Source organism: Bos taurus, chromosome 5 (assembly GCF_002263795.3).
Source record: "Bos taurus isolate L1 Dominette 01449 registration number 42190680 breed Hereford chromosome 5, ARS-UCD2.0, whole genome shotgun sequence".
NCBI lineage: Eukaryota > Metazoa > Chordata > Mammalia > Artiodactyla > Bovidae > Bos > Bos taurus.
In genome coordinates, this window is record NC_037332.1 from 24,136,759 (window position 1) to 24,151,211 (window position 14,453).

Consider the following 14,453-nt stretch of genomic DNA (forward strand, 5'->3'; position numbering starts at 1 on the left):
GAAACACAAACACATGCACATACCAATGGATAAACAAAACAAAAAACTAACAGAGTCAAAGAACAGATTACTAGTTACCAGAAAAGAAGGGTGTTGGGAGATGGGTGACTTGGATGAAGGGCATCAACTGTATGGTGATGAATGGTAACTAGACTTGTGGGGGGGTAATAACTTTGTAGTACAAACAGATGTTGAACCATAATGCTGTATATGTGGAACTTAAATACAAATAAAAAATATTTTTAAATTTATCAGACATGTAAAGAAGCCTGAAAAAAATACTAGGTTGGTGCAATAGTAATTGTGGTTTGGACCCCAAATTTTAAATCAGTATAACAAGGCACAAACACATCTTTATTAATCAAAATAGGAACCATTACAATCAACATACTTTTGCCAACAAGAAATACATTTATTCCTGCAGCAAAAAAAAAAAAATCAGTGCTTCAGGATTCGATGAACTTTTGGAAAGCATTTTCTGTGTCCTGCTGGTTGTGGAAGCATTTTCCCTGCAAAAATTTGTCAAGATGCTCAAAGAAGTGGTAGTCAGTTGGCAAGAGGTCAGGTGAATGTAGTATAGATGAGGCAAGATTTAGTAGCCCAGGTTGTTCAACTTTTAAAGTACTGGTTGTACAACATGTGATTGGGCACTGTCACAGAGAAGAGCTGGGCCCTTTCTGTTGACCAATGCTGGCTGCAGGCACCGCAGTTTTTGGTGCATCTCAACAACTTGCTCAGCATACTTCTCAGATGTAATGGTTTTGCTGTAGTGAATCAGACCAGCAGCAGACCACTAAATAGTGACCATGACCCTTTTATTGGTGCAAGTTTGGCTTTGGAAAGGACTTTAGAGCTTCTTCTCAGTCCAACTGCTGAGCTGGTTGTCACCAACTGTTGTATACAATCCAGTTTTCATTGCACGTCACAATCTGATCAAGAAATAGTTCACTGCTGTGTAGAACAAGAGAAGATGACACTTCAAGACAATTTTTTTGATTTGCGGTCAGCTCATGAGGCATCCACTTACCAAGCTTTTTCACCTTTCCAATCTGCTTCAAATGCCAAACGACCAAAGAATGGTCGACGCTAAGTTCTCGGGCAACTTCTCATGTAGTTGTAAGAGGATCAGCTTGGATGATTCTCTCATCTGGCTGTTGGTCAACTTCCAATGGCCAACCACTACTCTCCTTATTTACAAGAGGCTAATTATCTTTGCAAAACTTCTTGAATCACTGCTTCACTGCAAGTCCATTAGCAGTTCCTGGGCCAAATGTGTTGTTGATGTTGTGAGCTGTCTCTGCTGCTTATGACCCATTTTGAACTTGAATAAGAAAATGACTGGAATTTGTTTTTGTCTAACATTATTTCCATAGTCTAAAATACATATAAACAGCAAGCAATAATTCATTAAAATAAACATTAAGCAAGAAATGCACAATAATGTATAACATAACCACATTTAAGAATGTACTCCAATATCAAACAGCAAATGCAACAATGCAAAACCACGATTACTTTTGCACCAATCTAATAATACCTACAATAGGAAAAGAAAGCCAATCAAAAACAACCCAGAGTGATAGAGATCTTAACATTAGCAAAGACATTAAAATAGTTATTATAAGTGAATTCCACATAAAGTTACAATAAAGAATAAACATGTCAAGGAAAACATGAAAAAGATGAAAATTGGACTTCAGGATAAAAACTACAATTTCTGGGATGCAAAATGCACTATGAAATTACTAGCAGATTAGACACTGCAGGAAAAAAGATCAGAGAACTTGAAAGACATGAAAACAGAAACTATCCAAAATGAAACAGAGAGACAAGAAAGATGAAAGATAAAGACATCAGTAATTATGGGAGAACTTTAAGAGGCCTAAAAGCAGTTCACAAAGGAAATCAAATACGAGGCAGAAAAAAATATTTCAAAAAGCAGTATCCAAAATTTTTCTAAATTTGATGAAAACTATAAACTCACAGACCCAAGAAGCTCAATAAACCTCGGTACCAGAAACATGAAGAAATGTCCAATGGGAAGTCAACCAAATTACTGAAAAGCAGCAAAAAAGAAAAACGTTTTAAGAGCTGACAAGAAAAAAAGATATATTAGATAAACAGAACAAAGATAAAAATGACAACAAATGTCTTAGGTGACACTTAAGTGAAAAGACAGAAGAGCAACATGTTAAAGTATTAAGGGAAAAAACTGTCAACCCAGAATTCAAAACTCAACAGAAGTATCTTTAAACATCATTTCTTTTATATATATAAAAGTTGAGGACTTCCCTGGTAGTGCAATGTGTACGAATCTGCTTGCCAAGGCAAGGGACACGGGTTCAAGTCCTATTCCAGGAAGATTCCACATGCCTTGAAGCAACTAAGCCCATGCATTACAAATACTGAGCCTGAGGTCTAGAGCCCACAGGCCACAACTACGGAGCCCTACGTGCCCGGAGCCTGTGCTCCACAACAAGAGAAGCCACAAAAATGAGAAGCCACCACAATGAGAAGTCCAAGCACTGCGACCAAAAGTCAGCCCTGCTCTCTGCAAACAGACAAAGCCTGCACCAAGCAATGAAAAGTCACTGCAGTCAAATAAATAAATAATAAAACCTGAAAAAATTCTCACCAGTATTTCTGCATTATATAAAATTTTTAAGTCCTTAAGATGTCAAAAACAACACCCAGTTGTGCATGTGACTGGTGATGGAAATAAAGTCCAATGCTGTAAAGGGCAATACTGCATAGGAACCTGGAATGTTAGGTCCATGAATCAAGACAAATTGGAAGTGGTCAAACAGGAGATGGCAAGAGTGAACATCGACATTTTAGGACTCAGTGAACTAAGATGGACTGGAATGGGTGAATTTAACTCAGATGACCGTTGTATCTACTACTGTGGGCAAGAATCCCTTAGACGATTTAAATGGAGTAGTCATCATAGTCAACAAAAGAGTCCAAAATGCAGTTCTTGGATGCAATCTCAAAAACGACAGAATGATCTCTGTTCATTTCCAAGGCAAACCATTCAATATCACAGTAATCCAGGTTTATGCCCCGACCAGTAATGCTGAAGAAGCTGAAGTTAAACCATTCTATGAAGACATTCCAGACATTCTACAACTAATACCCAAAAGAAGATATCCTTTTCACTATAGGGGACTAGAATGCAAAAGTAGGAAGTCAGGAGATACCTGGAGAAACAGGCAAATTTGGCTTGGGGTACAGAATGAAGCAGGGCAAAGGCTAATAGGGTTTTGCCAAGAGAATACACTGGTCATAGCAAACACCTTTTTCTAACAACACAAGAGAAGACTCGACACATGGACATCACCAGATGGTCAGTACTGAAATCAGATTGATTATATTCTTCATAGCCGAAGTGAAGAAGCTCTATTCAGTCAGCAAAAACAAGATGAGGAGCTGACTGTGGCTCAGATCATGAACTCCCTATTGCCAAATTCAGACTTAAATTGAAGAACATAGGGAAAACCACTAGACCATTCGGGTATGACCTAAATCAAATCCCTTACGATTATACAGTGGAAGTGACAAATAGATTCAAAGGATTAGATCCGATAGACAGAGGGCCTGAGAACTATGGACGGAGGTTCGTGACACTGTACAGGAGACAGGGATCAATACCATTCCCAAGAAAAAAGAAATGCAAAAAGGCAAAATGGTTGTCTGAGGAGGCCTTACAAATAGCTGTGAAAAGAAAAGAAGCGAAAGGCAAAGGAGAAAAGGAAAGATATACCCATTTGAATGCAGAGTTCCAAGGAATAGCAAGGAGAGAGAAGAAAGCCTTCCTCAGTGCTCAATGCAAAGAAATAGAGAAAAACAATAGAATGGGAAGACTAGACATCTCTTCAAGACAATTAGAGATACCAAGGGAACATTTCATGCAAAGATGGGCTCAATAAAGGACAGTAATGGTATGGACCTAACAGAAGCAAAAGGTATTAAGAAAAAGTGGCAAGAATACACGGAAGAACCGTACAAAAAAGACCTTCATGAGCCAGATCACCACGATGGTGTGATCACTCACTTAGAGCCAGACATCCTGGAATGTGAAGTGAAGCGGACCTTAGGAAGCATCACTGTGAACAAAGCTAGTGGAGGTGATGGAATTTCAGTTGAGCTATTTGAAATGCTAAAAGATGATGCTGTGAAAGTGCTGCACTCAATATGGCAGCAAATTTGGAAAACTCAGGAGTGGCCACAGGACTGGAAAAGATCAGTTTTCATTCCAATCCCAAAGAAAGGCAATGCCAAAGAATGCTCGAACTACTGCACAGCTGCACTCATCTCACACACTAGTTAAGTAATGCTCAAAATTCTCCAAGCCAGGCTTCAACAGTACGTGAACCGTGAACTTTCAGATGTTCAAGCTGCATTTAGAAAAGGCAGAGGAACCAGAGATCAAATTGCCAGCATCTGCTGGATCATCAAAAAAGCAGGAGAGTTCCAGAAAAGCACATACTTCTGCTTTTATGCCAAAGCCTTTGACTGTGTGGATCACGACAAACTGAAAAATTCTTCAAGAGATGGGAATACCAGACCACCTGATCTGTCTCCTGAGAAACCTGTATGTAGTGCAAGAAGCAACAGTTAAAACAAGACACGGAACAACAGACTGTTTCCAAATAGGGAAAGGATTACGTCAAGACTGTGTATTGTTGCCCTTATTTAACTTATATGCGGAGTACATCTTACAAAATGCTGGGCTGGATGAAGCACAAACTGGAATCAAGATTGCTGGGAAAAATATCAATTAGCTCAGATATGTAGATGACACCACCCTTACAGCAGAAAGCGAAGTGGAACTAAAGATCCTCTTGATAAAAGTCAGAGGAGAGTGAAAAAGCTGGCTTATAACTCAATGTTCAACAAACTAAGATCATGGCATCTGGTCCTATCACTTCATGGTGAAAAGATGGGGGGAAAATGGAAACCTTGAGAGAGACTTTATTTTCCTGGGCTCCACAATCACTGCAGATGGTCACTGCAGCCATGAAATTAGAAGACGCTTGCTTCTTGGAAGAAAAGTTATGAGTAACCTAGACAGCGTATTAAAAAGCAGAGACATTACTTTGCTGACAAAGGCCCATCTTGTCAAAGCTATGGTTTTTCCAATAGTCATGTACAGATGTGAGAGTTGGACCATAAAGAAGGCTGAGCACCGAAGACTTGATGCTTTTGAACTGTGGTGTTGGAGAAGAGTCTTGAGAGTCCCTTGGACTGCTAGGAGATCAAACCAGTCAATATTAAAAGAAATCAACCTGAATATTCATTGGAGGGACTGATGCTAAAGCTGAAGCTCCAATACTTTGACCACCTGATGCAAAGAGCAAACTCACTGGAAAAGACCCTGATGCTGGGAAAGATTGAAGTTTGTGAGGAGAAAGGGATGACAGAGGATGAGATGGTTGGTTGGCATCACTGACTCAAGGGACTTGAGTTTGAACAAGCTCCAGCAGATGGTGAATGACAAGGAAGCCTGGAGTTGCCGCAGTCCATGGCACAGCAGAGTCCTGAGCAGCTACACAATAACAATGCCCATCAGATTTCAAATTAGTAGGTATTAGTTGTGATATTTTCCTGCAATCACTCAATAGCACCAACTGTTTATTTCTGTTTATCTAGTGCTTGTTATAGTAAGGTTTTATTAATACTCGAGGCATGGGTTGAGAGAGTCAAAAGCCATCATTTGATGCCAGTGTCATCAAATTCATGGGTTCCTTTGACAGCAGTGTTTGTTGTTCAGTCTTTTCTTGAAATCTTCCACTGTCGGGAAAACCACCACTTTAGCCTCCACAATGCTTACTGTTTCATTCCTTGGTGTAGTATTTAGATTTAAAAACCTCAGAAACATGAGTTGAAGAGGGAAATAAAACTTGAACCTTTACAATTGTTAGATTAATTTGTTTTGCAAAGATTGAGTGCTACATGAATGCAATCTGTGGGCACTAAACCAAAGGTATTCAAATTACTGTTTTCAGACATTGAAAATGTAATTATTCTGTTTCTTGAAAGTAACATATAGACATGCTTATTTGTAACAAGCACATACAAAATACCCTAAAACGACTGGATTAGCTATATTACTATCAGATAGAATAGACTTCAAGACAAAGATTATTACTAAAGACAAAAAGAATATTTTTATAACCCCCAAAGGGTCATTTCATCAGGAAGGTGATGACCTTCAGCAAATAGTTAGATTTTTATGCCTTCATTTTCATGTGATAAAGATTTTAGAAAAGGCAGAGGAACCAAAGATCAAATTGCCAATATCCGCTGGATCATGGAAAAAGCAAGAGAGTTCCAGAAAAATATCTATTTCTGCTTTATTGACTATGCCAAAGCCTCTGACTGTGTGGATCACAATAAACTGTGGAAAATTCTGAAAGAGATGGGAATACCAGACCACCTGACCTGCCTCTTGAGAAACCTATATGCAGGTCAGGAAGCAACAGTTAGAACTGGACATGGAACAACAGATGGGTTCCAAATAAGAAAAGGAGTACGTCAAGGCTGTATGTTGTCACCCTGCTTATTTAACTTCTATGCAGAGTACATCATGAGAAACGCTGGGCTGGAGGAAGCACAAGCTGGAATCAAGATTGCCGGGAGAAATATCAATAACCTCAGATATGCAGATGACACCACCCTTATGGCAGAAAGTGAAGAGGAACTCAAAAGCCTCTTGATGAAAGTGAAAGTGGAGAATAAAAAGTTGGCTTAAAGCTCGACATTCAGAAAACAAGATCATGGCATCTGGTCCCATCATTTCACGGGAAATAGATGGGGAAACAGTGGAAAAAGTGTCAGACTTTATTTTTTTGGGCTCCAAAATCACTGCAGATGGTGACTGCAGCCATGAAATTAAAAGACGCTTACTCCCTGGAAGTAAAGTTATGATCAACCTAGATAGCATATTCAAAAGCAAAGACGTTACTTCGCCAACAAAGGTCCACCTAGTCAAGGCTATGGTTTTTCCAGTGGTCATGTATGGATGTGAGAGTTGGACTGTGAAGAAAGCTGAGCGCCGAAGAACTGATGCTTTTGAACTGTGGTGTTGGAGAAGACTCTTGAGAGTCCCTTGGACTGCAAGGAGATCCAACCAGTCCATTCTAAAGGAGATCGGTCCTGGGTATTCTTTGGAAGGAATGATGCTAAAGCTGAAACTCCAGTACTTTGGCCACCTCATGTGAAGAGCTGACTCATTGGAAAAGACCCTGATGCTGGGAGGGATTGGAGGCAGGAGGAGAAGGGGACGACAGAGGATGAGATGGCTGGATGGCATCACCGACTCGATGGACGTATGACTGAACTCTGGGTGTTGGTGATGGACAGGGAGGCCTGGCGTGCTGCGATTCATGGGGTCACAACGAGTCAGACAGGATTGAGTGACTGAACTGAACTCAAAGGGCATAAACATTGTTTTCTAACAGGGATTGTTCTGAGGACTGATGAGATAAAAATAACCTGTATATTTTTAGTATAGTGTCTGGCACATAGTAGATACTCATAAACGATGGCAATTTTTATTCTGTTTGAAAACAGAGTCCATGAGGGCAGGAATTGTTTTTAGTGTTTCTGTAGTGCTTAAGATGGTGCCTACCACGCATTTTTTATATGAATGACATGAATAAATAAATGAGCGAGTCAGAATTGTTCTATTCATGTATGTTGCACTTGTTGTTTCATAGGTACTGAGAGAGACAGAGTCTTAGTATCTTAGAGTTGATAGTCTAGTTCTCTTTCATATCTGCTGAGTTGTGTCCTCTCAAAAGATAAGTTGTAATTCCCAGTACCTCAGAATGTGACCTTATTTGGAAATAAGGAGTTTTGCAGATGAAAAGGTAATACTGAAGTATGATGGCCCATTAATCAAATATGACTGATGTCCTTATAAGACGAGGGTAGACAGAAACACGTGGGTGGGGAGTGGGGTGGGGCAGAGAGAATGTCCCATGATGACAGAAGTAGTGGTTGAAGTCCTGCAAGCTGCCAGGCAATGCCAAGAATTGTCAGCACATCAACAGAAGCTAGGATAGTATTCTTCCTACAGTTTCCAGAGGAAACATGGCCTAGCTGACAACTTGATTTTGGACTTCTGGCCTCCAGAACTGTGAGGCAGTAAATTTCAAAGCAGAATTCCTATTTCAAACGTCTATGACACAGGGCTCTTCATTCTGTGCTTCACTGCTCTCAGTGTTAGAGAACCTAGTGAACTTGTAAAGTGACCCACTTCCATTTATGGATTGGAGTATGTTAAGCATTTTCTTTCATATTGAAATGAAATCATCCTCCCTATAGCCTTCTGTTGTTTCTTGCAGTGTTCCTTGCCTATGTGTGTGTGATAAGTCGCTTCCTTCGTGTCCAACTCTTTGCAACTCTATGAACTGTAACCCACAAGGCCCCCCTGACCAGTGGATTCTCCTGGCACGAATACTGGAGTTGGCTGCCATGCCCTCCTCCACTGGATCTTCCCAAACCAAGGACTGAACATGCATCTCTTATGTCTCCTGCATTGGCAGGCAGGTTCTTTACCACTAGCGCCACCTATGTTCCTTGAAGTGAAGTGAAGTTGCTCAGTTGTGTCTGACTCTTTGTGACCCCATGGACTGTAGCCCACCAGGCTCCTCCATCCATAGAATTTTCTAGGCAAGAGTACCGGAGTGGGTTGCCATTTACACAAAAAAACTCTACGTATTTCTCCACATGATAACTTCCCAAATGTTTGCTGATAAAATTTGTCTGGTAAAGTTTCTGTTTTTCAAGATAAACATATCTGGTTTTTGTGTGATATTTACCTGGCAAAAATAACTGAAAGAAACATCTATACATAAATACAATATTGAAGCAATTTAGCTATTTGCTTAATGGGTATTTGCAATCTGTACAAATTGTGAGTTGAGTAAAGGTAAGTAAATTCAACAAAGTAAAATCACCAAGAAATACTTCAGTGAAGGTTTTATGAAAGATGATTATTTTAAAAATACACAAGTATTATATTGTCTACTTGCAAAATGCCTTTTCTGATTTAAGATTTATTATCTCTTTGGCTTTCATAGAAAAACAATATAAAAGACATTCATTTAAAGAATATTCTGGATCACTTGTGTAGTGGTAGTCATTGGGGATGAAAATAGTACCTAGTTCATAGGATAATTTTAAAGGTACAGTGAGTCAATGCATAGAAATTGTTCATACAGTGCTTTGATGTCATGAGTGGTTAGAGGAAGTTAGCTATTACATTGTTATTATATAACATATTAACATGGAGAAGGCAATGGCACCCCACTCCAGTACTCTTGCCTGGAAAATCCCACGGATGGAGGAGCCTGGTGGGCTGCAGTCCATGGGGTTGCTAAGGGTCGGACACGACTGGATGACTTCACTTTCACTTTTCACTTTCATGCATTGGAGAAGGCAATGGCAACCTACTCTGGTGTTCTTGCCTGGAGAATCCCAGGGACGGGGGAGCCTGGTGGGCTGCCGTCCATGGGGTCGCACAGAGTCGGACACAACTGAAGCGACTTAGCAGCAGCAGCAGCAACATGTTAACAAAACCTTTTCTTAAAAAATGGGAGTCATTTTATGTATTTCTGATAATTACCGAACATACATATGCTTTCTTTGCGCCTGGTAATGCAAACTGTGTAACCCATATGTTTCCCATATTATTTGGCTGCTACGAAGTTCAGAGCAAAATTTATTACTCAGTTTGTCATTAATTTCTTAAGAATCTCTGGTACAGCGATATTTGCCCCATTAAATCAGAGCATTCTTTGAAAAAACTGGTCTGTATAGCTTGTAATATTTGATAGGACAAATGTTGGAGTGCTGAAGACTTGTTTTTATAGATTTAATGTAGGTAATGAAACATAGACGGTTATATGATGAAGCATTCTTTTAGGTTTGTTTTGAGATAAGTAGTAGCAGTAATTCCATTAAAAATCTAACACAGCATAATTTCCTCCTAATTTGGCATCAGTTTAACCCTCTAATTCTGTCTTTGGTGTATGTCGGCTTTGAGAAAGAGGGAGAAGGAAGGAAGATAGTTGTTTTTTTAATGTGTCTACTTGTTAATAAGTTGCTTATGAAGTAGTCTTTAACCACAGTTAGAGACCTCATGAGACCAATTTCAGTGTTGTTTTTTCCTTTGTGGAGACCTATTTTTCCATCAGTATCATTTTCCTTCCATCTTTAGTTCAGTTCCTCAGTTCTGTCCAACTCTTTGTGACGCCATGGACTGTAGCATGCCAAACCTCCTGTCCTACACCAACTTACTACACCAGAGCTTACTCAAATTCATGTCCATCGAGTTGGTGATGCCATCCAACCATCTCATCCTCTGTCATCCCCTTCTCCTGCACTCAATCTTTCCCAGCATCAGGGTCTTTTCCAGTGAGTCAGTTCTTTGCATCAGGAGGCCTAAGTATTGGAGTTTCAGCTTCACCATCAGTCTCTCCAATGAACACCCAGGACTGATCTCCTTTAGGATGAACTGGTTGGATCTTCTTGCAGTCCAAGGGACTCTCAAGAGTCTTCCCCAACACCACAATTCAAAAGCATCAATTCTTCAGTGCTCAGATTTCTTTATGGTTCAACTCTCACATCCATACATGATTACCGGAAAAAGCATAGTCTTGACTAGATGAACCTTTGTTGACAAAGTAATGTCTCTGCTATTTAATTTGCTGTCTATATTACTCATAACTTTTCTTCCAAGGAGCAAGCGTCTTTCAATTTCATGGCTGCAATCACCATCTGCAGTGATTTTGGAGCCCAAAATAACAACGTCTGCCACTGTTTCTCCATCTATTTTCCATGAAGTGACAGGACTGGATGCCATGACCTTTGTTTTCTGAATGTTGAGCTTTAAGCCAACTTTTTCACCCTCCTCTTTCACTTTCATCAAGAGGCTCTTTAGTTCCTCTTCACTTTCTGCCATAAGGGTGGTGTCATCTGCATATCTGAGGTGATTGATATTTCACCCAGCAATCCTGATTCCAGCTTGTGCTTCATCCAGCCCAGTGTTTCTCATGATGTACTCTGCATAGAAGTTAAATAAGCAGGGTGACAATACACAGCCTTGATGTACACTTTGTCCTATTTGGAACCAGTCTGTTGTTCCATGTCTTGTTCTACTGTTGCTTCCTGACCTGTATACAGATTTCGCAAGAGGCAGGCCAGGAGGTCTGGTATTCCCATCTCTTTCAGAATTTTCCACAGTTTATTGTGATCCACACAGTCAAAGGCTTTGGCATAGCCAATAAAGTAGAAATAGATGTTTTTCTGGAGTTCTCTTGCTTTTTCTATGATCCTGCGGATGTTGGCAATTAGATCTATGGTTCCTCTGCCTTTTCTACATCCAGCTTGAACATCTGGAAGTTCACGGTTCACGTATTGCTGAAGCTTGGCTTGGAAAATTTTGAGCATTACTTTGCTAGCGCGTCAGACTTCTCTCACTGCTGCGTTTTCCAAATCTGCTGACACAGTGAGTGCAACACTTTCACAGCATCATCTTAAAACAGCTCAACTGGAATTCCATCACCTCCACTAGCTTTGTTCACAGTGATGCTTCCTAAGGCCCATTTGACTTCACTTTCCAGAATGTCTGGCTCTAGGTGAGTGGTCACACTATCGTGATTATCTGGGTCGTGAAGATCTTTTTTGTACAGTTCTTCTGTGTATTCTTGCCACCTCTTCTTAATATCTTCTGCTTCTGTTAAGTCCATACCATTTCTGTCCTTTATTGAGCCCATCTTTGCATGAAATGTTCCTTTGGGATCTCTAATTTTCTTGAAGAGATCTCTAGTCTTTCCCATTCTGTTGTTTTCCTCTATTTCTTTGTACTGATCACTGAGGAAGGCTTTCTTATCTCTCCATGCTATTCTTTGGAACTCTGCATTCAAATTAGTATCTTTCCTTTTCTCCTTTGCTTTACAATTGCTGTACAATGTCAAAAACCTCTGTCCATAGTTCTTCAGGCACTCTATCAGATCTAACTCCTTGAATCTGCTTGTCACTTCCACTTGCATAATCCTAAGGGATCTGATTTAGGTCATACCTGAATAGTCTAGTGGTTTTCCCTACTTTCTTCAATTTAAGTCTGAATTTGGCAATAAGGAGTTCATGATCTGAGCACAGTCAGCTTCTGGTCTTATTTTTGCTAACTGTATAGAACTTCTCCATCTTTGGCTACAAAGAATATAATCACTCTGATTTCAGTATTGACCATTTGGTGATGTCCATGTGTAGAGTTGTCTCTTGTGTTATTGGAAGAGGGTGTTTGCTATGACCAGTGCATTCTCTTAGCAAAACTCCTGTTAGCCTTTGCCCTGCTTCATTCTGTACTCCAAGGCCAAACTTACCTGTTACTCCAGGTATCTCTTGACTTCCTACTTTTGCATTCCTGTCCCCTAAGATGGAATGGACATCTTTTCTTGTCTAAGTAACAAGCATGAGATAAGCAGAAATAAACAGCTAGTGCTACTGAGCGATTACAGTAAGATATCGCAACTAATACCTACTAATGTAAAATCTGACAGGTAGCTTTGCTCTACTTTTTGAGCATATAGAAAATGAATAGTGTAAAAAAACGTCAAAAGAAACTGTAGTTAATACTTCAGTATCAACTATCTGTTACTTGAGCAACTCCACAGAAATTCAGAAAATCTTTATTTTTAAAGTATGTTTAATTGTGAATTTTTATCAATTCAGACTGGCCTTTCCTCCAATTATTCTGAAGAGTAAGATATTATTTAAATCAGAACAGAAAATATAATTAAAATTTACATAAAACTTTTGTGGCTGAATTCTACAGAGTATTCTAAAGTATATGAAAGAAGATTAAATTATACCACTGGAGATACAACAAAATACTCATTATGGATATAGAGAGAACTTACCAAATTTACCAAAATTACATCTGTATCTCCATTAAACATCTGACTAATTTATACTAATTTGAATATATTTTCTTACCTGCAGCTTCATCTCTTCTAAGTCTTTAGTTTTCTCTACTAATTCTCCTCGTACCTCTTCAAGCAGCAGCTGAAACTTTTCCTGGTGAGTTTGCTTTTCATTTAAAACGCGCTTGAGTTCATTTTGTGACTTTATGTACTCATCCTGCAACCTAATTTTTAGAAAAAGAAGAATTTAAGTGTATCCATTGCTTTTTAATTGTATTACCTTAAAGTCAACCAACACTACGGAACAAGATCAACATCATATATTCTATTTAAACTTCCAAATATTGCTTTACCAAGTGTCACTTAACTATTAACACTGTAATTTCTGAACACAACTTTACTTTGAAGGAAAAAAAATTTAGCCACTGAGATACATAAATTTTATATCCCACTTTCAAAATAAGACTTTAATAAATTTATAATCCACTTGATTTAAAGAACATTTACTGTACTCAAAAAGCTTTAAATGTATATTGTACATTATAACAAAATTACACTGTATGTTCCACAGCAAATATTCAGACAAAATAAAAATTTTTAATCAAGCCTCTCACCTCCAAATTTAAATAATTACCTTGTGTGTTCAGCTTTCAGAGTCTGATAATTGGTTTTATGATGTTCACATCTTAATCGTTCATCAATTAACATTTTTTGGAGCTCAGATTGAGAATGTCTCAGTTCACTGTCTCCACCAGGAGGAAAAATGGTGGGAAAAGCATCCATATTGGTAACTGAGTGGACAACCATGTAAAAATAAGTTCTGGCTTTCTTAATGTCTTAGTTTTCTTTCCAAGAGTATTTTCCACTTTCTTCTTGCTAAGACAGAATCTCAGGAGGTCAAATTATACCTGTAGAGAGACATACACTTAATGATCAGTGAACTTCTTCAGTGTTATATATTTTTATCACTTACTATTCTCCTTATCATTTCTATAACAAAATTCAATTTTCAGATTTTCAATTGTTCGTAAAACAAAATTCAAAAATAAAGTTGAATCATATCTTAAATTTTCTTGACTTCCATGCAGTTTCTGTGACCATCAAGGTTACATCTTCAAGTAGTAACCTAACTAGAAGTATTGATTCTGCCACTGTAAGTAGTCCTAGATTCACATATCACCAACATTTTCTAAAGCTACTGAGGTAAATTTCAAGGGTGGATTCTGGTACAAAATTCATACTCTGAAACCAGGGGAAAAGCCATTTGGATCTTGGCAAGTGACTAGTGAGAGTCACAGTCTTCACAAAGATGAGCTTGAACATGTAATTATGTCTGTGATTAATGTTACAAAGGGTGTTTTACTTGACACAAGGTGACTGCAGTCGGGCAGCAGATTCAGAGGAGAAATCAGTTAACACATAAATATTGATCATCTATGTATTATGCACTGTGCTAAGGACAGGAAACTCAATCACCAATTCAGGATTATGAAAGTAACTGAATGTGTGCTTTATCTA

General features: G+C 38.8%; 1 protein-coding gene across 4 annotated transcripts in view; it reads right to left on the bottom strand.

Annotated features, from left to right (window-relative positions):
* The window catches only part of CEP83 (centrosomal protein 83), a 161,718-nt gene that overhangs the window by 82,151 nt on the left and 65,114 nt on the right, over nucleotides 1-14,453 (bottom strand). For all 4 annotated transcript variants that reach the window (XR_009494428.1, XR_009494427.1, XM_005206122.5 and 1 more), the window contains 2 exons: nucleotides 13,570-13,843; nucleotides 13,009-13,159 (listed from right to left, as the gene is read on the bottom strand). Coding sequence is in view for 2 of the 4 variants with exons in the window: in XM_005206122.5 (XP_005206179.1) it covers nucleotides 13,009-13,159; nucleotides 13,570-13,742 (324 nt within the window). In the remaining 2 variants the exon portion in view is untranslated. Of the gene's footprint in view, nucleotides 1-13,008; nucleotides 13,160-13,569; nucleotides 13,844-14,453 lie in introns of those variants that run through there.